The 24,319-nt window shown below is 40.5% G+C and overlaps 1 protein-coding gene and 3 pseudogenes across 1 annotated transcript; 1 reads left to right on the top strand and 3 right to left on the bottom strand.

Moving 5' to 3' along the window:
- Positions 1-2,689: 2,689 nt before the first annotated feature.
- LOC129772144 (U4 spliceosomal RNA) lies at positions 2,690-2,818 on the bottom strand (annotated as a pseudogene).
- Positions 2,819-3,409: 591 nt separating this feature from the next.
- Positions 3,410-6,890, bottom strand: LOC129764648 (uncharacterized). Its single transcript, XM_055763928.1, has one exon. The coding sequence runs from the start codon at positions 6,583-6,585 to the stop codon at positions 3,628-3,630; it is 2,958 nt and encodes a 985-aa protein (XP_055619903.1). The 5' UTR covers positions 6,586-6,890; the 3' UTR covers positions 3,410-3,627.
- A 1,887-nt stretch (positions 6,891-8,777) lies between these two features.
- On the bottom strand, positions 8,778-8,906 carry LOC129772143 (U4 spliceosomal RNA; annotated as a pseudogene).
- Positions 8,907-9,962: 1,056 nt separating this feature from the next.
- LOC129772205 (U4 spliceosomal RNA) lies at positions 9,963-10,117 on the top strand (annotated as a pseudogene).
- The last annotated feature ends 14,202 nt before the right edge of the window (positions 10,118-24,319 follow it).

Genomic DNA, 24,319 nt, shown 5'->3' with positions numbered 1-24,319 from the left:
TTCAAGCGGAACCGTGGCATCACTCTCCTCCTGATGGATTCCCTTTTGGCCTTAGGTGCACAAACAGGCTCTTGGTGACACCGTTCATCAGCGTTCTCATGATAAACGAAATTAGCTTCACAACAACAGCGACAACATGCTCCGATCGCTGTTCAATCATAACTGAATGGGTTTACGAGCGGCGCTCGCTTATATACCGATTGGAGATTTCAATAGCCTGTTTTGAAAGCAATTTTAAGACTATTGAAACAAGTTTTTGGATGAAAAAGTAACAAGTATCTGACGCGTAGACATTTTATCTTTCAAATGAAGTGTTTATCATACCATTTCGTTCAGTTGTTTAAGAGCTATTAACGCTCAAAATCTCGGTCTCCAGCGTAACGCTTTCGTTCTCGAAACTTTGGTTTCACACCCCGGTATAGAAATGAAAGACGTAGTCCTACGTCAAAACTGGAAGAATCCAGTTTGAACTGAAACAGTGGCAACCTTGGCAGCAGCAGCTAGGCTCTAAATAACTTCTCTCAAGATCGATAGTTAACACTCCTATACTCGCACATTGGTCTGTCAGACCGAGAAATCAATAATTCGTTCATTTCTTAAAAAATATCAACACTACGACTTTACGATTCTCTCTAGCTTCGTTATTCGTCGTTCGTCATCGTTTTGCGTTTCGCATTTGTTGGTACAAAGGGGAAGTGTGCCACTTTTTTAACACTTTCGGTCTGACACACCGACGCGAGTATAGGAGTAACTTTTTTGGACAATTGCCTTCATATTCTAGAATATTGTTGAATGAAATGTTAGTGGCGTGGATTTTTTATTGAATATAATGCATAAGATCATTACCGGACTATTTTTATTTGATTTCAGTCCCTTTTGTAACTGGATTGAACGGATCCATGTATTAATTATTCGTCGATATATTCGTCGTTAGATTCATACGTTCAAAAGCAAAATATAAATGTTTGACTTTCGTATAGTTATTCGCTAAATATAATGGTCATACATATACACACTCGTGAAATAATTTCACTTGTGGAAGAATTGTAAACAGTAAACTATAAACTAATCGGTGGCTTATGGTAATTTTTAACAGTTACAGTTTCGGGGATATTTTTATAATGAACAATATCGACAAGAAAACAAGAAAAAGAAAAGGAAGTTCCTAGAAATCCTTTTATATCATCTTTTTATGCTCCATCTAAAAAAAGGCATTAATGTTTAGTTTACCAAGAATACAGAGACAAAGAATATTAGAAATATGCAAACTTTATATTCCAGAACCTTTATCATCTGGTGATATCATATTTCTAATATTCAGTTATGCTATGTTCTGATTCTAATTCCGATGAAACCACAATCGATTAATACGTTTTTATGTTATTTTATAGCTCTTTATACTTCCATGAATTACATTCAGTTACTTACTTTTAATTAATAACAGGGAAAAATTCGAATTCCGTTATTTGTGTTGGAGTATCAGAAATTACTCAGTTTTGAGGAGGCTGAATTAGATGATCTATCAAAATATAATAAAGACGAAGAAAACATATTTTTTTGTAGTTTTTTTCATCTAATAATACCCTCTTCTTCAAATAAATGCCAAAAAAGCCTGAATAATATACAATGGCAACATTACAGAGAAGTTCAATTTTCGGTCTGTGACACCGTGCGCGAGTATACGTGTTATGATTTTTAACGCGAGTACAGGAGGGTTAAAAGTTTAGTTTTAGTTTTCCAGTTTTCCAGTTTTCCATCACATCGGAGCTGAAGAGATTATCTGTCACCCGCTCTTCGTGATATGACGTCAGTTTGTTTTCGTTTGTTCCTCTCCGTTCTTTAGCTGTAGCAGAGGTGCCAGATAAGCAAAGCCAGATAATTTGAAGATATTAAATCGGTCGTTTTGACGTAGGTGTGGCTGCAGGGTATCGTGCTGATTACGCTGGAGGAAAGATCCTCTCTGGAGCCACCAAATGTGGCTGCAGTTCGAGATCGTGCTGATGACACGAAGGGAAAGCCCTTTACTGGACGCTATGTGGTAGGCCAGATCACGTAGAGCGCATAACGAGTATGCGCCTACTGGTGCGATCCGGTAGTACCGCGTCACTTGGGAGTTTGGCCGGGCGGAGCCAAGGGAAGGAAAAGGGAGAGGAAGGGTGGTTGGAATTTCGGATCTTTGGAGGAGGGGTGTTCAATACTTACCAGCGCTTGTTGCGCTGGGATCTGCCGGCGATGATGTCCAGGGTGCTCCCGATGGTGTCCAGGATGCTCGGGCGATGTCCAGGGTTGTGATACGTTTATGACAAAAAAGAGGGGTTCGGTACTTCGCCACGACGCTCCTACGTCCGTGGTATGGTTGAGAGTGTCCAGTTGAGAGTGCGTTTATTCTGTTCAAGTTTTCTCTTATATACAGACATTGCCTTCTTATCTACCCCAGAAGGGCGTAGCATAAGAGAGAGAAAATTACAATTATTTATTCTAAGCCAGACGGGCGAACGAGGGATGATTATTAACACGCTCGCAGGCGTGTTATCTTTTCCTCTCCGTTTTATTACTTATTGTCCTAGCTCGGAGATAGGCTCCGTTTATAGCACCCATAGTGCTCTCTTTTTGGGATTTCTCCCGTCCTTCGGTATTTACGATCGGAGATAGGCTCTGATCGTAAACACATTACGTCGTTTTGCTTATTTTTGTTTTGTTCTCCTTCCCGGCGGGTTATCGCTGGCCGGAGGAGTTTTATGATATTTAGGTTTTCAGCTAGCAATAATCGCACTTCGGAAAAACCTCATTAGTTACGATAAAGCCACTGCGCAAGCTATTCTGTGTATTTAGGATAGAGCGCGATCTAAGCATCCGCTCTATCGTTCTCGCCATGAATCACGCTCTAAAGGCATGATCCGTGCGGCGACATACCGGCCCTCGTAAATCGCGTAAGGCAGATTTACCAATTGAGCTACGCCGCATCTGTTTCTAATAATTTTTCTTCTATGCTTCTGATGCTGTATCTTTTATTACTGTATAATTCGCAATTGTTTCATCTTATATTCTCTTTTCAATATTATGTTTTTCTTACATTCAATTTCCTAACCTGAAGTTATACAATGCAATTCGTTTGCTATGAGCGGATGACTTCCGTTTATTCTTCATACATGGTTTGTTATAAATTCGTTCTTTGCTTCGTTACAATTTATTAGCCACTTTGCCTTCAGATTCATTTACAATGCAAATCCTATTCATTTTAGCTTTGTGTTACACTTCATTTTACTCTCGCAGGAGTATTCAATTTTCAAATTCAATACTTCTTCTATCCATAGAAGAGTCTTCAACTTTATGTACTTTAATAGCCATACAACGGCGCCTAATTGCTTCTTTCACTGAACAAATTATTTTTTTTTTACTATTACATTAGACGACATATCTTCTCGTCAGTTTATGCAACCCTTTGTTGCTTATATTTCTTATTCATTGTCAGATTCCTCATTTTGACTACAATTATTTCATATTCAATTATTTTCTTCTATTTTACATTTTGTGTACTTATGGTCTAACAGAGTTTTAAATCACTTTTTCTCTTCAATTCTTCGGCATGCCGCCTTGCTTCATTGAACGTCCCTCCAATGCTTGGTTTTAAAGCGCTGTGTCTTCTAATTGTTGCCGGTTCAATAGGTTGTCCATTCGGATATGGACATCGGGTCCTGCTGTGGCTCTGGATCTGGTGCAGCATCTTCGTCTGCAGCAACGTAGATAAATGATCCCGATTATAATCATTAGTATGCTTACGAAAAGGGCGGCGTTCCTCCAAAGATACTTCGATTTCGGATGGAAGGGATCCAAACTGTTGTACACGGTTATCATAGCGTTGTTATCGTAGGGATTATCGGGCTTCGGCTCCACCACATCTTTTACGGTGTCATTGAATTCGTCCAATAGGTGATCGGCCACCTGGTATTTAGATTTGAAGTATGTTGCAATCTTCTTGTTCATGCCATTTAAACTTGCATGTATCGTTTTGTTGTTGGATTGTATACGGCAATCTGGCTGGAGAGTTACTACTGCTGCCTCATAAGGTGGTGACATTACCACGTTGTCGCAATGTATAACTATTGCCTTTGTATCGGATGCATAGTATAAAACGGTATTAGGAGTGGACAGTGTCTCCATCATAGCGTAAGGCGTGGTTAACAGTTTTGTTGCACATTTGCGGGTACTTGCGATATGCAGTATGACAGCCGCTACGCAATCCACTTCCTTACTCAGTTCTGGTTGAACCGTAATTAAATGCGTATCATTCAGTTTTGTTAGTTCGATCGATGGGTAGAAGAAGTCTTGGTTGTGGCCTACCGCGATGCGATCATGTTCTGTTACAATAATTGAGCCATTCTCAGCCCGTGGGATCGGTATTATCTTAAATACCTCGAACTCAACTTTGTTGATGACAACACTCGTCATGGTAATTATGAGGGAGCCGTTGACTACACGCGTGTTGTATTTTACGGCTGATGGGTGATCCAGGACAATGTAACCAGTTGGCAACGCTTGTGAAATGTTTTTTCTGGTTTGGGCTAGTTCGTCGACGGACAAAGGAAACGTTCGAACTTTCCTATATCTATTCAACGTTCCATCGATAACTTCTCGTGCCAATATCGTGGTTTCTAACATCGTTGTTCGTAACCTTTGAACCTTATCCGCAGAATATAATTGTTTTAATTGAGTCATGTCTTTGTACAATTTATAGTATCTCTCGTTAAGCTGTTCTCCCATTTTGGACGCCTTGGTATTCATTTTTACCATTGACTCCGATATTTGGTGAATTTTTTCGTCTTCATGAACCCTCATTGCCTGTAGCTCGTTTTCCATATCGTCGCTACCAAATATTAAGTCCGCCAAAAAACCGAAGAACCCTTTGCTTCGTTTAGTTCTCGTTGTCTGCTTGATCTCATCAATCGCATCATCGCATAAACGTTCAACAGATGTTGCAATTTGCTCTAGGAGAGAGTCTTCGATGACAAACTCCATGTCTTTCATCGCTACTGTCACATTATTCCGTATCGAGTTAATTACTTCAATGTCTTCATCGGGCACTACGTTGGTTTGTATATTCGTTTGCCATATGCCTCTATGTAATAAGCACGTTCCTTCGTGGTCGAACATTAGACCGTCTTTGTCAACGGGTTTTATGGATATAGCGTTGATCAACGTGAACGACATTACGAACAACATCATTATTTTCAATATACGTGAGATGTTGAACCAAGATTTAGAAATGCCTTTTGTTGTAGTCTTATTTCTACGTCTTTTTTTTCGCGTTGATTTTTTTGATTTATCTTCGGTCGAGGTTATCAGCATTACGTTGTTAGAACTCGCGGTGGTATACTTGTTGACCGGTTCTAAGGGCAAGGGGTTGTCGTTGACTCTTATTGGTTGTCTGATGCTAAATTCATCGATTGAGAAGTGCGCAGCCATCATATCTCGTAGTTCTTTATCGTGTTGCAATAGTTCATGATCGTTTTGATAAATTGATCTGACATTACCGAAAATAAACCATCCAAGCTTACTTCGGACTGCTATTGGGTCATTGTCACTTCCCCTTCTTGTTTCCATGGCGGTAAGCAAATGGCTTTGATTCAGCCCTATGAGAATTGTTGGCCTTGCAAGCTCGTAGCTTTCGATCGGAAGGTTTTCCAAATGCGGATATTTTGTAGCCATTGCTTTGTAGTTCATTGTCTGAGTCGGAAGTTGTAAGTTTTTAATGGTTCTTACACCGTCAAGTCGGTACGACCTTCTGGACGACCCCTGAATGCGAACTTGTACTTTTCTACTGTTCAGCTCGTTTCGAGACACGTCCTGTGTCCATTTTAATTGTAGTGGTTCTTCTCTGCCGTATAGGTCCAAGGAGTTTGCCATTTCCTCATCTAGCAATGTCAGGGAAGACCCTGTGTCTAGGAAGGCATATGTATCGACTGAATGCCTTCCGTGTTGAAGTGTTACTGGAATCACCTGGTAGTATATCTCGTTTGCTGAGGACTTGTGAATATTGCAGTTGGCTTCAAGCGGAACTGTAGCGGACGTATTACGAGGTGTTGGTTCCATGTCTGGATTCGAGTGTAACATTCTGTGGTGGTGCTTGTTACATCCACTCAAGCCGCACCTCCTAGATCGTCTGCAATCTTTAACCATATGTCCGGTGCCTAGACATCCGAAACATATTTTACATTGTACTGCCAATCGACATCTTTTTTGGATGTTGGAGTTCTTAAATTCCGTGCAATCGAAGATTTTATGGTTATTCGAGCAAACCGGACATTTCATGCGTGGCATCTCTTGATGGACATGTATCTGGCTTCTAACTGTAGAAGGTAGAGGAGAAGCCATATTCCTCATTATTTTGGCGTGAGGTTTCAGCCAGTTACTCATTTCTTCTAAAGATGGGGCATCACCAGTCGTCGTTCTATGGCGTGTCCATTCTATTTGCAGGTTATAAGGTAGTCTCTTAACTAGGTCTTCTATTAACCTCGCATCTAGTAGGTAACCTCTTTGATTTATGATCGTCATGTTTGCCACCATATTTTCTAAAGCATCTGACATTTCGATTATTATTGATCTACTTTCTCTTTTAAGCTTCTGTAGATCGTGCAGTAGTTCCTCATATATGAATTTAGGGTTTCCGAAATTTTCCTCTAGTCTCTCTATTATACTCGGAACATTTTCCGAGTTTATAAATAGTTGCTGCACGCTTCTAGCTGCGCGTCCTTCAAGGGCAGCTTCAAGTCTGGAGAGATTTTCATGATTGGAAAACGCACATTCTCTCGTGCTGACTTCGTAGATCCTTTTGAATTTAGCCCAATCTTTGGGCGACCCGCTGAATTTTGGCAAGGGAGTCAAAGCTTGCCTCTTCATTAGTGTCGTAAAGTCTCCGTGCTGAGGAGCTGGCATCATTGCACTCTGCTCCCAGCCAATTGATGGACCGGATCTCATTGGTAGTGGTGTTTGAATCGTTGCTCGGTCACGTTGTTGCCCGGAGATATTGATTAGGGGTTCAGTTGACTGCGCTTGCGCCGGAGAGCATGGTAATTCTGTTTGTCGCTGTGTTGCTATTGTCGTTGCGCCCACGACTAAAGCGTTGAGTGATGCCTGCATTGTTACTATTTCCTTTTTTAATGTGGTTATGTTGTTGCGTTCGCTAACATGCATCTCAGCTAGTTGTGTAACTAGATTCGTCAGCTCCTCTATCTGTTTTTGTTCCCTCGAATTAGTTGAGGGATGAGACGCTGCAGGTGCCTGTGCCTTTCCCTCACTTTCGTTTGTTTTGGTAGGGGAACAAAGCGAGCATACTAAATAGGTTTCCTCTTCAGTGGGTGTATGTCCTACACAGGAATGATGATAATTCCTTTTGCACTGTCTGCATTGGACCAGATTGTCTAGTTCAATTTTCTTGCCACATGCATCACAGCACGGGCGTGATGATCTCGTAAAGCTTGATATCATTATTCCTGAGTGAGGAGCCTGGTTGCCGTCACTCGATGTTTAAACTGTGTTATAATGCGCAAGTGGCGAGGCGCCTGGTTGCCTTCGCCTTGTCTTAAACCAAGCGTGGCGCCTAGTTGCCTACGCTGATTTCAAACGTTGCACAATATTCGTCTTCCGGCCCTCGTGACCGGATTACAGTTGATGTTGACGAGGCGCCTGGTTGCCTTCGTCCAACTATGCCTGACTGGCGATCGGTCTGTTTATAAAGCTGGACTTGTTTCAACAAGATGCCGATTTCTACGGCCTAATTTGTCCGTCTTTCAGGACCTAATTTCTGTTTCTTGAAATGCGCAATTTGCCTCTTGGCTAAATGGTGATGTCCACAGACAACCTCACCTTGTTCGTCTTTACAAGACCGAACCTCTCCGTTCAACGACGGGCGCAAATCAATTTAACAGGATTCTCAACTCAACCGAGCGTGTTGTGAGTTCGTACAGTGTCTTTAGGAAAAGACTCCTCTCTGGAGCCACCAAATGTGGCTGCAGGGTATCGTGCTGATTACGCTGGAGGAAAGATCCTCTCTGGAGCCACCAAATGTGGCTGCAGTTCGAGATCGTGCTGATGACACGAAGGGAAAGCCCTTTACTGGACGCTATGTGGTAGGCCAGATCACGTAGAGCGCATAACGAGTATGCGCCTACTGGTGCGATCCGGTAGTACCGCGTCACTTGGGAGTTTGGCCGGGCGGAGCCAAGGGAAGGAAAAGGGAGAGGAAGGGTGGTTGGAATTTCGGATCTTTGGAGGAGGGGTGTTCAATACTTACCAGCGCTTGTTGCGCTGGGATCTGCCGGCGATGATGTCCAGGGTGCTCCCGATGGTGTCCAGGATGCTCGGGCGATGTCCAGGGTTGTGATACGTTTATGACAAAAAAGAGGGGTTCGGTACTTCGCCACGACGCTCCTACGTCCGTGGTATGGTTGAGAGTGTCCAGTTGAGAGTGCGTTTATTCTGTTCAAGTTTTCTCTTATATACAGACATTGCCTTCTTATCTACCCCAGAAGGGCGTAGCATAAGAGAGAGAAAATTACAATTATTTATTCTAAGCCAGACGGGCGAACGAGGGATGATTATTAACACGCTCGCAGGCGTGTTATCTTTTCCTCTCCGTTTTATTACTTATTGTCCTAGCTCGGAGATAGGCTCCGTTTATAGCACCCATAGTGCTCTCTTTTTGGGATTTCTCCCGTCCTTCGGTATTTACGATCGGAGATAGGCTCTGATCGTAAACACATTACGTCGTTTTGCTTATTTTTGTTTTGTTCTCCTTCCCGGCGGGTTATCGCTGGCCGGAGGAGTTTTATGATATTTAGGTTTTCAGCTAGCAATAATCGCACTTCGGAAAAACCTCATTAGTTACGATAAAGCCACTGCGCAAGCTATTCTGTGTATTTAGGATAGAGCGCGATCTAAGCATCCGCTCTATCGTTCTCGCCATGAATCACGCTCTAAAGGCATGATCCGTGCGGCGACAGTAGGAGTACTATTTCTATATAGGGGGAAAATGTAACGTATATCAAGAGTTTTCAAATGCATATTACGCAGAATCGCTCTTACGATATATGTTATAATATATACCATTAGACAGCAAATTTATCCACATTTTTTTCGCCTGAGACATCAACAGTGGAAATAATAAAATAATTTAACAAATAAAAGAGGTATGTTATGTATTCTTCCTTCCAACTTCGCTCCCATGAATGTTGTATGTAACACAAAATTGCGTGCAATGATTCGTTCTATCTAACAAATTAAATAGCAAGGTGTTAAAGTAATCAGATGCAAGATTTCATGCATCACTCAACTTCATGCGAGAAGTTGACAGTTGAATAACCTGCCAGAAGATCATTGCTTTTCTTTGTTCGTCATAAACCGTTTGAAGGTTACGAGTACAAACAAAGAACGGCCCTCCTAAGGGCTACTATTTAGATTTTCAAAAAAGTTAAACGTTAAACAAATTTCAGAACAATGAAAACAATTACACAAGTGTTCTGAGCAATCACAGTCCTACGTCAAACTTCCGTCCGTGCCCCTAGGCTCAGACCCTTCTACTATTTTGATTATATTTTCCATACAACTCATTTCAAAATGAAAAAACTTTATTGTATCAATAACTGTTAGCAAATGAAATTAATATATTATATTTTATTTAGATTTTTTGCTAAGCTGTCTGTTTGTGACCTTTGTCATAGCGAATAGTTTTATTCGCGTTGCGACTATTAATGGAAACATTTTTTTTATCTTGCGAGAGTGAATGCAAGAAAAAAGTTTACTTCGGTAGTTTTATCTAGAAACTTTGTTTCGAGCTATATTTCTGAAGGAAAATAGAAAAAGAAGGAAAGGGTAGAAAGAAAGTATGGACAGAAGGAAATATTAGAAGGACGAATATGAGGAAAACCACAAATCTTGAATATTCATATTTTTAAACGGTTTCATTTAGCTTTGCGCAGTAAAGATATCGTAACCAATGAGGTTTTACCGAGGTGAGATTATTGCTATTTGAAAAAAAACGGTTTCTTTTGACTGGTTCTTCCGTTGTTTAAATCCAGTTTCTCCAAAGTGTGATTTTAGTATTCGGTATATTTTTGTAGATTATTCGGTATTTTATGTATATCATGCAATTCGTTTTTCTCTCCTTTCTTTCGCTTACGCTTACGCTTTACAATTGTGTGAACAACCGTAAAATTCTGTTCCAAATGATCAGCGCACTTGTATGAGCTGAACGGCTCTGAGCCGCTCACCATAAAGAGCCGATTTGCCCATCTCTATAAAAGAATATATACTTCATCTTCTTTAGTTTTGGGAGGCTTTTAATTTTGCAGTTCATTCTCCCTTATAACAGATTACCATATATTATCATATATAGCAGTCACGTAATGTATATACACTTTGATGCAACGTGACATGTTCTATTATTATCGCTACATTACTTGCTCTTCCTACAGCACAACTGAGAGACAGGATAAATCCGACCAATCATTGCCGGATTTCATGCTTTTGAATAGTTAGTTTCAAAGAACGGTGTCGGTGACGGTGGCGGTGTCGCAATCGCAATATGTTCTTTAAAGTGGCAATGGATGTATGGAAAAAAAATTCATCATCGAATTTCAAAAACCGACCATGTACAATTTGTTTATTGGCCCAAAAAAATGATCTGTGCAAAATTTCAGCTTAATCGGAAATGATTTAGGGGTGCCTCAAAGCGCTCAAAGTTTCGATTTTTTGATCCTCGAAAATCGAAATCCTCGAAATTCCAAGGAAATTTGGAAAATCAACAGGGGTGTTAATGGGGCGGCGGATGGTTGGTACATGTTATTTGGGAAATCGAAAGAAAATTTCGATGCCAAATGGCTTAAAAATGCATAAAACGTCGAGAGCTGGTGTCATATCAAAAAAAAACTTTTGACCGAAAATCGACCTTCTTAGACCTTAGCCTGAGGGGCAATGAATGTATGGAAAAAATTTCATCACCGAAGAACTGAACATGTACTGTTTTTTTGTTGTCCCAAAAAATGACCTGTGCAAAATTTCACCTTAATCGGACATGATTTACGCTCAATGTTTTGAGTCCCAGAAGTTCGATTCTCGGTCAAAACATTTTTTTCGAGATAACACCCGATCTAGACGTTTCATACAATTTGAAGACATTGGCATCAAAATATATTTTTATGAAAACTGAGAAACCCTACATTACGAACACTAGAATTAAGGAAAAATGTTAATATATACTAGTAACAATACAGTTAGGAGTTTGGCTCCTTTAAACTTATGTAACTGAGCCTGTAAAAATAATCGAATCAAAAAAAAATAATGAGCTACATAATTGACAGGTAAATAAACGTTCATCTACTCGCCAACCGCGGCAAACCACCGAAATTTGACGATTAAAAACGGCCAAAAGGGCTACATTCAAGAGATATGCAAAGAACCGTCTCTCAATTTTCAAGTAAAACTATTTGCGATTGAGCCATCGATGTCATGCAATATACCTACGTGGGGTTCCTAAATAATTTTAGATATACGTCGATGAGCAACGTTAAGAGTCGGGACTTTCGTTATCTATGTTCCTTAACGGACAAGACGCGTTTGATGTTCAAGGGAATTGTAACCTTTTTTCATCGGAGTTTTCAAGAGTCTTTCTCAAAATCAACTTTAAATGACCACAAGAAGCGTTCCACTTCAGAACAACACTTTTTTCCACGTCGATGTCGAAGATTCAATGCTACAATCAGCGTTCAATAAACTGAAATCCTCGAGATCCCTTGGACCGGATGGAATCCCATCATTGATGTGAAAAAAATGTGCTGTCGGATTGCTGTCTCCAATACGGTATTTGTTCAACCTTTCTTTGTTAACGGATATTTTTCCTTCGCTTTGAAAGAGAGCATAATTTTTTTCCGATTCACCAAAAAGGGGACAAAATGAACGTTGATAACCATCGGGGAGCGCGATTTCCAAACTTTTTGAATTTGTGGTTATGGGACCGATATTCTCCCATAGCAAACAATGCACTCCCATCGATCAACATGGATTCATGCCGAAGTCTCTTACATGATGGAATGTCTAATGGTACGATCTAAACGGATGCTATCTACTCCGACCTGCCAGCCGTTTTTGACAAAATCAACAAGGTTATTGCGGTGCAAAAATTAGACAAGCTTGGTTTCAGTGGAAATATCTTGCATTGGTTGAAGTTTTACTTGATCGGACGCTTCCTCACGGTGAAAATTGGCGATGGTCTCTCTGATGAATTCTTGGCTACATCAGGAATACTACAGGCAGTGGCGTAGCGTGATCGGGTGACAGCCGGGGCGGGTTACTAGTGTGTCACCCCTCTATAATACTTAGTTTTCGTTTTCGAATGAAAAATCAAACAGTTACAAAATAAGAAAATAAATAAAATATGGGTTATTTGTGGATGTCGAAATGTGACTCAAATAAATCTTATCAAATAAATATCTTCGGGAGCTGAGACTGACACTGATATTTATTGTAAAAATGAGTGAGCTTCCGCTCTCTCGTTGCGAGCTCAATGGAATGCGCAGCAATAAGTCTCTTCATAAGATGCCACATGAACGTACACGGTTAAAAACAGCTTCACTGTACGATTTAGAACCGATTCATGGAAGTCCAAACCGATTCTTCGTGATGAACTGATTCACAAAAAATGAAATCTCAATAATGACATCATTAGAATTAATTTCAGCGGCCTTCAAATGTCTATCGAAGTTTTTGGTATCACTAGCAAAAACCTGCTTTTCCGAAGCTTCAAAGTTGTCAATTTGTCAAATCGATTTTTTCAATTCGCTGTCAGGTGTTATGAGTAATGTGTTGAATTGCTTCCAAAATTTCGACTTCTTCTTTTGACGATTTTGACGTTCTTGTAATTCCCGATGAAAATGAATAATGTACTCCAAAATTCCCCCTTCCATCGTTGGACCGGGCCCGGAAAGTCTTTCACCTGGTTGAGAAATTCTCCTTTCAGTAGCAAATTTTTAATCGATGGATTTTGATTTCGCGTTCCGTCTGTTACGGATGGATCACGAAATAACCCGTGTTTTCTCTAGTGTAGAAAGGTTATATCCTTGGTTTACCAAGTTCCCCCCGAATGATGATTCTTTTCACCTGAATAATAACCTCAGGTTCAGAAGGAAAGGGGTGTAAGTGACTTGATCGATTTCTCTTCATCAACTTTTCTCTTTAGTTAATAACTCGACTACAAAAACATTCCAATTTGAGTTTGCTATAGAATCTGATAGATGAGGCGCTGACCTATCCTCCACTTTGTCAAATACAGCTGGGAAAAAGTGTACAGCTAAGTTATGACCAAAAGAGAGAGTCGATGTAGAGAAATCGATGATGTCACTTACATCATTTTGAGTCCCTCAATTCTTATGCATAAAAATAACAGCAAAAACTGTCGTTAGAAAGAAAAAGTCTGCAGGTAATAAGTTAAAACTACATGTAATAAGAAGGATCACATCTCACCATAGGTGGATTAATTCAGGTTTACACTTAGAGACATTCATTCCCCTGTGTTTGTTCGTCCCGGAATGTGAAATAATGCATTCGTAAATGCCGCATATTAGCTAATTGAAGTAACTTTTAGTTCGCAGTATGTTTGCACTTGCAAAAAAAGAGCCGGCTTCGGCCGATGTTTGATTTTTCGAACAGTCATATCCCCGAAAATGGAAGAGGAGAAAAAAAATAATTCTAGAACATTGGGATTTATTTAGCGTCAATAATCAAAATGACGCCAGTGATTTTCGTTAAAAAAAGAATGTTCACGGCTTGGTCGTTAATGGGTTAATATAGAACCACGGAAGAACAGCAGTTTGCAGAGTAGCATTAGTAAAACCTCTCTAATAGTTATGCTGAAGAACCTTTGCTTGAGAAATCTACGCACATAGCGCAGTAAGTGACCGTAGAACCCCAATTTTACAGTATTAAATAGCTTTATTCGGTATCCTGTTGTATGCTTTGCTGTCAGTGTGTTCGACGGTACTACGCTTAAGATCGGCAATTCTCTACCGTGGTGAAAGACTGATGACTAATGAGAATCCAAGAGCTGGCGAAGGTTTTTAATTATGATCCTTTCCGTAGTTTTCCAGCACAGCTCATCGAAGTGTTTGGACGTTGGTTGCTAACATTCCCACCTTCTAATGGTCTGTAATACAGCAAGATTTTCAAATGCTAAAATTTTGGATTTTTGTCAATGCCCCTATGCTTAACCCTCTTGTACTCGCGTGCAAAAACATAACACGTATACTCGCGCACGATGTCACAGACCGAAAGTTGAACTTCTTTGTAATATTGTCATTGTGTATTTTTTAGCCTTTATTGGTATATATTTGAAGAAGAGGGTATAATTGAATGAAAAAACTCAATGAAATATGATTTCTCCGTCTTCATTCAGTTTCAATAGTCATCTAGTTCAGCCTCCTCAAAACAGAGTAATGTTTGATACTTCAACACAAATATAGAATTTTTTTTCCTTTTTTTCCTGTTTTTAATTGAAAATAAGCCACTTAATATAATTTTTTTTTTCCAAAATATATATTTTTATAAAGGCTCATATGGCGTTAGCCTCACGGGGCCGGGAGTTCAATACAATTTTTCTTATTATCTATGTTAGTAATATGTAACCGATTACTCGCGGTTGGCTCGAGGTTAGTATTACAAGTGTTTTCGTAATTGGGATGTTGCTGTCTCCAATGCTCTGTACGTGTGCCCGACACGGGATACTTCCTATTGGGATGCAGTTGACCATTAATCAGCAACGCCCCCCTAGTCTGTACCTCATATCTAGCGTGGTGCGTCTTTCTCGACTCGAGGAATCCAGGATAGAATGGTCTCTAGCCGGCGCAATCATCAGTTCGTGTAGAGTTGTTATGAGCGGTACAACCTTTGGCTCTTGTTGAATGATCAGTGGACTGCACAACCTTTGGCCCGTGTGTCAAGAGTGTGTGTATGTATTGCCGCGACTAAGTAAAAGTTTATCGATCGGATAGGAGGGATATGAAACGGGGACACAACGAAGGAAACATCATTAAACGTTGACATCGGCGTTTCTGAGGAACAGGTATAGATGAAGCAGAAGATCAGGTTCACGGCTACCTAAGATATCCCGGACGGGGATATCCGATTGTCTGCCTTGAGCTCTCAGTGCTCTAGAGAGCTGAGAGCGAGCAGCATGGAACCGGAAACACGACCAGACAACATGCTCGATGTCGTGGTAGCCATCGCCACAATCACAAAGATTGTTTGCTGCGAGCTCAATGCGATAGAGATGCGCGTTTAGGTTGTAGTGATTGGACATGAGCCGAGATATCACGCGAATGAAATCACGACCTACATTCAATCTCTTGAACCATGCACTCGTCGAGACCTTAAGCCGGGTTCAGACGGTGCGAGTAAGCATACGAGTCGATCTAGTCAGTTACTGCAGTGCAGCTACTCACACCGTGTGAACACATCATGCCAGTTAGTGTCATGTGTGATTCGGCGTGCGAGCTACTTCAAAGTTTTTTGAATTTACTCGCACTCGCATCCCTCAAAACGTCAAAAAACAGAATTTAGCGTTCGAATCAGGGATGCCAAATGTAAACAAATGTCTCTATTTTTAAGATATTTGAAAATATGCGAAGATATTTATAGACTTGAAAAATATTGGAAAAACAAATAAAACCCTAATAGTTTCTAAACGGAATCGTTGTTATTTTGTTTGGCACACTGGCGGGGCACGTTTTCTTATTGAGACAGTTTTATTGGGAATCTAAATATAAAATCATCATCGGGCACAATTTTCATTCAAAATTCACTCACAACTTGCAAAAAAAAGTATTGTTCTAAGAAACAGAATACATATTCGATTTGAAAAAAGTATATTTTCATTCATTATTTTAGTTTTTGAGACGTATTTATTCCTCCGGCGAATCTACTATCATTTTCATTTCACAAATTGGTACACGAAGCTGCTGTCAACGCGAAGTAAATCAAATTTTGAAAAATCTTTTAGACTGCCATTTGTAGCACCACATACTTTCGGAATTAATTAAGCTATGGATGCTTTCGAGGTTCTAAAAAATAGCGACAATAATCTGATATATATTCCATATTCCAGAAGAAAGGCACATCATTTCTAGTTTCACTCATGAGTGTATATTGGCGTTGTATTTGTGGAGCAATTAAATCCAACAGTTTTTTCACTTTTTCAGTATTGTATTTGTTACTCCTTTTCTTTGCATCCAATTCCTGGCCCGAATCCTTTTTTCTTTCTGCTTTTTTCGGATAGTACCCTCAGTTCAAAGAAATTCAGCACAAAGTATTTGTAAACACGGCCAGCGTGTGTCTCGCGATAAAATTTAAAATTGTGTAATGATAAATTCAACTGAAAACCTAAGCCGAAAACAGCCAATAAATAAGTTGATTTCGGATCAATCATCTGTCAAATTCGGACCTGATTGCTGTTTCTGACTATTTGATGGACATTTGAAAAATCGTCTGGCATCTCTGGTAAACCCGTACTTAGTATCTAGTTTCTTGTCAGCAGCTCACATTGTGTGAACGGACAAGGCGAGTCAACCATTTGTCAAGCGAGTTCACCGGGTCAGTAGCTGCTCGTTGTGAAGTCAGCTACTAGCAACGTATAAATGGGCCTTTAGGGATAATCGTGTGTAACTAACGACCGAACTCATCTTCACTCCACATGCGCTGCCAACTTACGAGCGTATATTGACGAGGAATGTGGAAAAATTCATTATAAGCAATTTGCCTTTCAAAAAGAGTGCCTTCTAAAGCGCTCACCTTAGCTAGTGAGTCCGCTTTCTCATTCCCCGGAATCGAGCAATGAGAGGGAACCCATGCTAAGGTAATCTTGAATAATTTTTCGACCAAAACACTCAATAGTTGTCTTATTCGTGTTAGGAAATAAGATGAGCGTTTATCAACCTTCATTGAGCGGATTGCCTCTAATGAGCTGAGACTGTCTGAAAAAATAAAATAGTGGTCGATGGGCAATGTTTCAATGATCCCCAGTGCGTAGTATATCGCACCCAGTTCAGCAACATACACGGAACAAGGATCTTTGAGTTTGAAAGAGGCACTGGAATTTTCATTGAAGATGCCAAAGCCAGTGGACCCGTTTATGAATGAACCGTCAGTAAAGAACATTTTATCAGATCTAACTATGCCCCCATATTCTGCCGAAAATATCGGCGGAATAGAATCTGAGCGTAGATGATCTGGGATTCCATGGATTTTTTGTCGCATGGACAGATCAAAATTGACAGAGGAATTGCAAAAGTATGGGAAGCAAACTTGGTTGGAGATGCCTGGTGAAGGGTGCACGTCGTGGGTAAGGTACTCATGGTATAAAGACATAAAACTTGACTGAGGAATCAGTTGGAGTAGATTTTCGAAGTTATCAATCACCAATGGATTCATGATCTTGCAACGGATGAGAAATCTGTAGGATAATTCTGTGAACCGAAGAGTAAGCGGGGGTACTCCTGCCAAAACTTCGAGACTCATCGTATGTGTCGAATGCAAACACCCCATTGCTATACGCAAGCAACGATATTGTATTCTCTCCAGCTTGAGAATATGAATCCTGGCAGCTGATCGGAAGCAAAAACTGCCATATTCTAACACTGATAATATCGTTGTTTTGTACAACTGAATGAGGTCTCCTGGATGGGCACCCCACCATATTCCGGTTATTGTTTGGAGAAAATTGATTCTTTGCTGGTATTTCTGTTTCAAATACGCAATGTGTATTCCCCAGGTACATTTAGAGTCAAAATATACTCCAAGGTATTTGAAAAACATCGAGTGCTTGATCGTTTTGGCGGATAGGTGAAGCTGGAATTGGGCGGGTTCGTGCTTCCTAGAAAAAACGACCATATCGGTTTTCTCCGTAGAGAATTCGATACCCAGCTTGAGAGCCCACGTGAACAGATTGTTCAGGGTATCTTGCAAAGATTTTTGCAGAACGGCGGGATTAGTACCCGTGATGGAAATTACTCCATCGTCTGCAAGTTGTCTCAGCGTGCAGTCTCTAGTTAGACAATCATCTATATCATTGACGTAAAAACTGTACAAGAGGGGGCTTAGGCAGGAGCCTTGTGGTAGGCCCATAAAACTGTATCGAGAAGATTTCAAGCTGCCATGATTGAAAAACATGTGCTTTTCTGACAGTAAATTGTACAGGAAATTATTCAGAATTGGTGAAAGTCCACGATTATGAAGTTTCTCTGAGAGAATTTCCATGGAAACTGAATCAAATGCCCCTTTGATATCGAGAAAAACGGAAGCCATTTGTTCTTTGCGAGCAAATGCGATTTGTATTTCAGAAGATAGCAGCGCGAGACAATCATTTGTCCCTTTACCTCGGAGGAAGCCAAACTGCGTATTTGACAACAAATTGTTCGCTTCAACCCACTTGTCCAAACGAAGTAGAATCATTTTCTCTAACAATTTACGAATACAAGATAACATTGCAATCGGCCTATACGAGTTGTGATCGCAAGCCGGCTTGTTGGGTTTCCGTATGGCTATCACTCTCACTTGTCTCCAGTCATGCGGGACAATATTCAGCTCCAGAAACTTGTTGAACAAGTTCAGCAAACGCTGTTTTGCCAAGTCGGGAAGATTCTTCAATAAGTTGAATTTAATCTTGTCCGACCCCGGAGCTGAATTGTTACATGAGAGGAGGGCAATTGAGAATTCCACCATCGAAAAATTCTCATAGTCGCATTGGAGTGGAATGTCGCGTACGACGCTTTGTGCAGGAACGGAATCGGGACAAACCTTTCTTGCAAATTTGAAAATCCAACGGTCAGAGTATTCCTCACTTTCATTTGTATGGTTCCAGCCACGCATTCTCCTAGCCGTATTCCAAAGAGTGCTCATAGCGGTCTCCCTTGACAAACCATTGACGAACTTTCGCCAATATCCACGCTTTTTTGCTTTAATCAGACCTTTGAGTTTGGCTTCTAGAGCTTGGTGCTTTCGAAACCATTCCACTAGTCCAGTTTTCCGGAATTTTTTGAAAGCGGATGATTTTTCAAGGTAGACCTTTGAACACTCCTTGTCCCACCAAAGTGATGGAGGACGACGTCGTAAAGTGGTAGCAGGAACACGTTTCTTTTGTGCTTGAAGTGCGCTTTCGTAAATCAAACTCGATATAAAGTTATACTCTTCGAGTGGAGGAAGTTCATGCATTGAAACAAGTGCTTCAGATATTATTTCTGCAAATTTTCTCCAGTCAATATTTTTCGTGAGGTCATACGCAATATCGACTGACTCACGAGAACCTGATTCATTGGCGATCAATAAAATTATTGGCAGGTGGTCACTACCGTGGGGATCTTGGATTACCTTCCACGTGCAATCCAGGGATAACGAAGAAGAGCAAAGTGATATGTCTAGCATGCTTGCCCGTGCAGGAGGGTTGGCTATTCTAGTTGCTTCCCCAGTATTCAAAACTGTCAATTTGAAGTTGTCACACAGATCATAAATCAAAGTGGCACGGTTGTCATCGTAGAGTGAACCCCATGCTGTTCCATGGGAGTTGAGGTCACCTAAGATTAGCCGCGGCTTCGGCAGTGCCTCGATGATATCAAAAAACTGATGGCGGCCAACCATAGTTCTTGGAGGAATATATATCGAGGCAATGCAGAGGTCTTTGCCATTGATTTGTGTCTGGCAAGCGACAACTTCAATGCCTGTCATCGATGAGAGAGTGACTCTATAGAAGGAGTGGCATTTTTTGATCCCCAATAGTACGCCACCAAACGAGTCATTTCGATCGAGGCGAATAATGTTGAAATCGTGGAAATTCAGTTCGTCGGCTGAAGAAAGCCATGTTTCACAGAGGGAAAATACATCACAGTTAGAACTATGAATTAAAAATTTAAATTGATCTAGTTTAGGGATGATGCTTCTGCAATTCCACTGTATTACAGTGGTCGAATCCTTGATCTCTTGCACTGAATCAGGCATCGAGGGAAATGAACGCTGCTAAAAAACCACATTTTTATTTCAAAAATGTTCTCACAATCGGAAGCAAACATAATACTAAGCTTTTAAGAGGGTAATTTATATTTAAAGCATTTAAAATATTGTCCACCAGGTTAGAAAGCGCAAGCAAGCCAGATTGTGGCTGTTGCCTCGACCGCGAAAAAGGAACAGACGTGTTGGGCTCTGCTCCGGGAAGTGCTGAGGACCCCTGGTGCGTAGAAGAACCGCTTAAACCAGGAGGTACTTGCTTCGGTCTATTCTCAGCACGTTCGATACGAGGTTTCATTCCAACTTGGGAAGTTTCGGTCTTCTTTCTGGGGAGTGATGGAAAAGAAGTAATTTTTCTTCTCCTAATGGCACCCTGTGATGTACCGGAACTTCCTGCATTGGGAGCGTCTGCAACAGGCTCGTCGTTCTGCAGAATGGAGTAGGGATTGTCCTGAGTCGTTGAGGCGGAACTCTTAAGCATTTCTGCATAAGTCCGCTTGAAACGTTCCTTTAAGGAACGCTTGATTTTTTCCCCTCGTTGTATGTACACCGGGCATTGAGAAAGATCATGGGGGGCCCCGTCGCAATGAAGACACTTGCGCTCTTTTGCGCAAGAAGTCCCATCATGACTCTCTCCACAATCTGCGCAACGTTGTTTATTGCAACAATAGGCGGCCGTGTGACCGAGTTGCATACATTTGTTGCATTTCAGTACCCGGGGTACAAACAACCGAACAGGTAAACGAAGAGCACCTATTGCAACGTAGTTTGGAAGAGCGGAACCCTCAAATGTCACTCGAAAAGAGTTTGTCCGATTGAGAACTCGTTTGTCATTTTTAAGTGACACAGACTTCAGTCGATCGCATTCAAGAATCTTCACACTTTTAAGTGAGGAATTCTTGAAGCGACCGACACAATCGAGTATCTCTTTTCGAGTCAAACCCTTTTCGTTTATTACACCGTCTATTTCAACGTTGCAACAGGGTACGTATACGCGATACTCAATCGCAAAGAGATCACAGCGCGTTATTGCATTCGCTTGGGTCCTGCAAGAGACGACAACTCGTAATTTGTCTGGCCCCATCCGAGTAATTTCTGTAACTTTGGAAAATTTCTGCGTTAGTTCTTTTGAGATGCGAATGACATTAAGAGGTTTTGATTTTCGTCTAAAGTATACAATGAATGGACCTTTGAATCCCTCCGGGTATTCCTTTAGACGAAAATCATGTTTTTCATCAATTTCCTCATCTTCAGAACTTTCTACTTCATACACAGAATTTTCCTCCTCAACGTCTGCTTCATCCACCTGCTCTTCAGGAGGTGGGTCAGCATCAGAAACATTCAATGACGTGGATGGGGGATCTTCCCCACCCTCAGCCATAATAATGAATTAGTCACCTGTTCGATGTGAACAGTGTAGAATAATAATAAAAAATAGAAAAAAAATAAATGAGTAAATAAATTATATTTGTATTCAAGGTATATATAAATTATATTTATTTCAATTTTTTATTGTATAAAATTCAAAAATGAAAAAAAGTTTCAACAAAAGTTCAACGGTAATGTAAGAAAGATGTACACCCCTAATGCCAACGCTTGCCGATTTGGTAAATACAATGTTGGACAATGGTGTAAATCGTACACAGGAGGTTGAAGGAATGATATATGGAGCAATAGAAAAATAAACTTCTACTTGCCGCTGCTGTGTAGCGTGTGATGAATGTGTGTTGATCTGAACTGGATCCTCAGCGTCTCGATCGTGCACCACTTTTAATTGAGCTCGCTTCACTCGCAAGCACTGATGAAAAAAAGCACAATATAGATCTGCGTGAAAAAAAAACACCGTTATCGGATCGATTCTCAAACGTACGTATTAAAGTATAAAGAGCTATAAAATAACATAAATCGATTATGTGGTTTAACTGGTGTAAGAATCAGAAGATACCATAACTGCATGCTCGAGACAAACATAGTTTTTACATTTCATGCAATTGTAACGTGTTTTGCGGGTCTTTTTTCGAGGAGAAGAATGTAGAAAAACCTTCTAGTTAATTTCCAAATGATAAAGGTTCTGGAATATAAAGTTTACATATTTTCAATATCTTTTGTCTCTGTGTTCTTGGTAAACTAAGAATTAATGCTTTCTTTCTGATGATGCATAAAAAGGTAATATAAAAGAATCTAAGAACCTCCTGCTTCCTGCGTCGATATTGTTTAGCCCATGTATTTTAAAAAAAATATCCCCGAAAATGTAACTGAAAAGTACAACCATAAGCCACCGATTAGTTCATAATTTACAGTTTACAATTCCTCCACAAGTGCAATACTTTCACAAGTGTGTATATGTGTGACCATTGTATTTACCGAATAACTATACGAAAATCAAACATTTTAAGTTCTTTACTGACGGTTCATACATAATGAAAATTCCAGTGCCTCTTTCAAACTCAAAGATCCTTGTTCCGTGTATGTCGCAGAAATGGGTGCGATATAATATGCTCTAAGGATCATTGAAACACTGCCCATCGACCATTATTTTATTTTTTCAGACAGTCTCAGCTCAATAGAGGCAATCCGCTCAATGAAAGTTGATAAACGCTCATCTTATTTCCTAACAAGAATAAGACATCTATTGAGTGTTTTGGTCGAAAAATTATTCAAGATTACCTTAGCATGGGTTCCCTCTCATTGCTCGATTCCGGGGAATGAGAAAGCGGACTCGCTAGCTAAGGTGGGCGCTTCAGAAGGCACATTTTTTGAAAGGCAAATTGCCTATAATGATTTTTTTCACATTCCTCGTCAGGACACACTCGTTAGTTGGCAGCGCATGTGGAGTGAAGATGAGTTCGGTCGTTGGTTACACACGATTATCCCTAAGGTTTCGACGAGTGCTTGGTTTAAGGGATTGAATGTAGGTCGTGATTTCATTCGCGTGATATCTCGGCTTATGTCCAATCACTACAACCTAAACGCGCATCTCTATCGCATTGGGCTCGCAACAAACAATCTTTGTGATTGTGGCGATGGCTACCACGACATCAATCATGTTGTCTGGTCGTGTATCCGGTTCCATGCTGCTCGCTCTCAGCTCTCTAGAGCACTGAGAGCACAAGACAGACAATCGGATATCCCCGTCCGGGATATCTTAGGTAGCCGTGATCCTGATCTTCTGCTTCATCTATACCTGTTCCTCAGAAACGCCGATGTCAACGTTTAATGATGTTTCCTTCGTTGTGTCCCCGTTTCATATCCCTCCTATCCGATCGATAAACTTTTACTTAGTCGCGGCAATACATACACACACTCTTTACAGATACACGGGCCAAAGGTTGTGCAGTCCACTGATGATTCAACAAGAGCCAAAGGTTGTACCGCTCATGACAACTCTACACGAGCTGATGATTGCGCCGGCTAGTGACCATTCTATCCTGGATTCCTCGAGTCGAGAAGACGCACCACGCTAGATATGGGGTACATACTAGGGGGGCGTTGCTGATTAATGGTCAGCTGCATCCCAATAGGAAGTATCCCGTGTCGGGCACACGTACAGAGCATTGGAGACAGCAACATCCCTATTACGAAAACACTTGTAATACTAACCTCGAGCCGACCGCGAGTAATCGGTTACATATTACTAACATAGATAATAAGAAAAACTGTCAAAATATTAAACTCCGGCCCCGTCAGGCTAACGCCATATGATCCTTGATAAAAATATATATTTTGGAAAAAAAAATTATATTTTGCCTTTGCACGTACGAATTTAACGACGAATAATATATGAATCCGTTCAATCCGGGGACAAAAAGGACTAAAATCCATTAAGAATAGTCCGGTAAGGATCTTATGCATTATATTCAATAAATATTCTACGCCACTAACATTAATTTATACATTTCATTGAACAATACTCTAAAATAGGAAAAAAGTCACACGTCCAAAAAAGTTACTCCTATACTCGCGTCGGTGTCTCAGACCGAAAGTGTTAAACGATGACGAACGACGAATAACGAAGCTAGAGAGAATCGCAAAGGTGCAGTGTTGATATTTTATGAGAAATGAACGAATTATTGATTTCTCGGTCTGACAGACCTATGCGCGAGTATAGGAGTGTTAACAACAAATAGGCTCAGAGAGAAATGACAGTATGTATGTGTTAGCTCTCTTTCCTTTTTCTGCCATTTTTTTGTTTTAATTTGGTTTATGCTTGCTTAGTTTTGCTAAAAATGCCATCGAAACAAGAAGCATTTCGCGATCACGTTGTACAGTTCTACGAACTACACAA

The sequence above is a fragment of the Toxorhynchites rutilus genome, chromosome 2, assembly GCF_029784135.1.
Source record: "Toxorhynchites rutilus septentrionalis strain SRP chromosome 2, ASM2978413v1, whole genome shotgun sequence".
Lineage (NCBI taxonomy): Eukaryota > Metazoa > Arthropoda > Insecta > Diptera > Culicidae > Toxorhynchites > Toxorhynchites rutilus.
The sequence above is the reverse complement of the archived record's forward strand: the minus strand, read 5'-3'. Positions and strand labels throughout refer to the sequence as shown.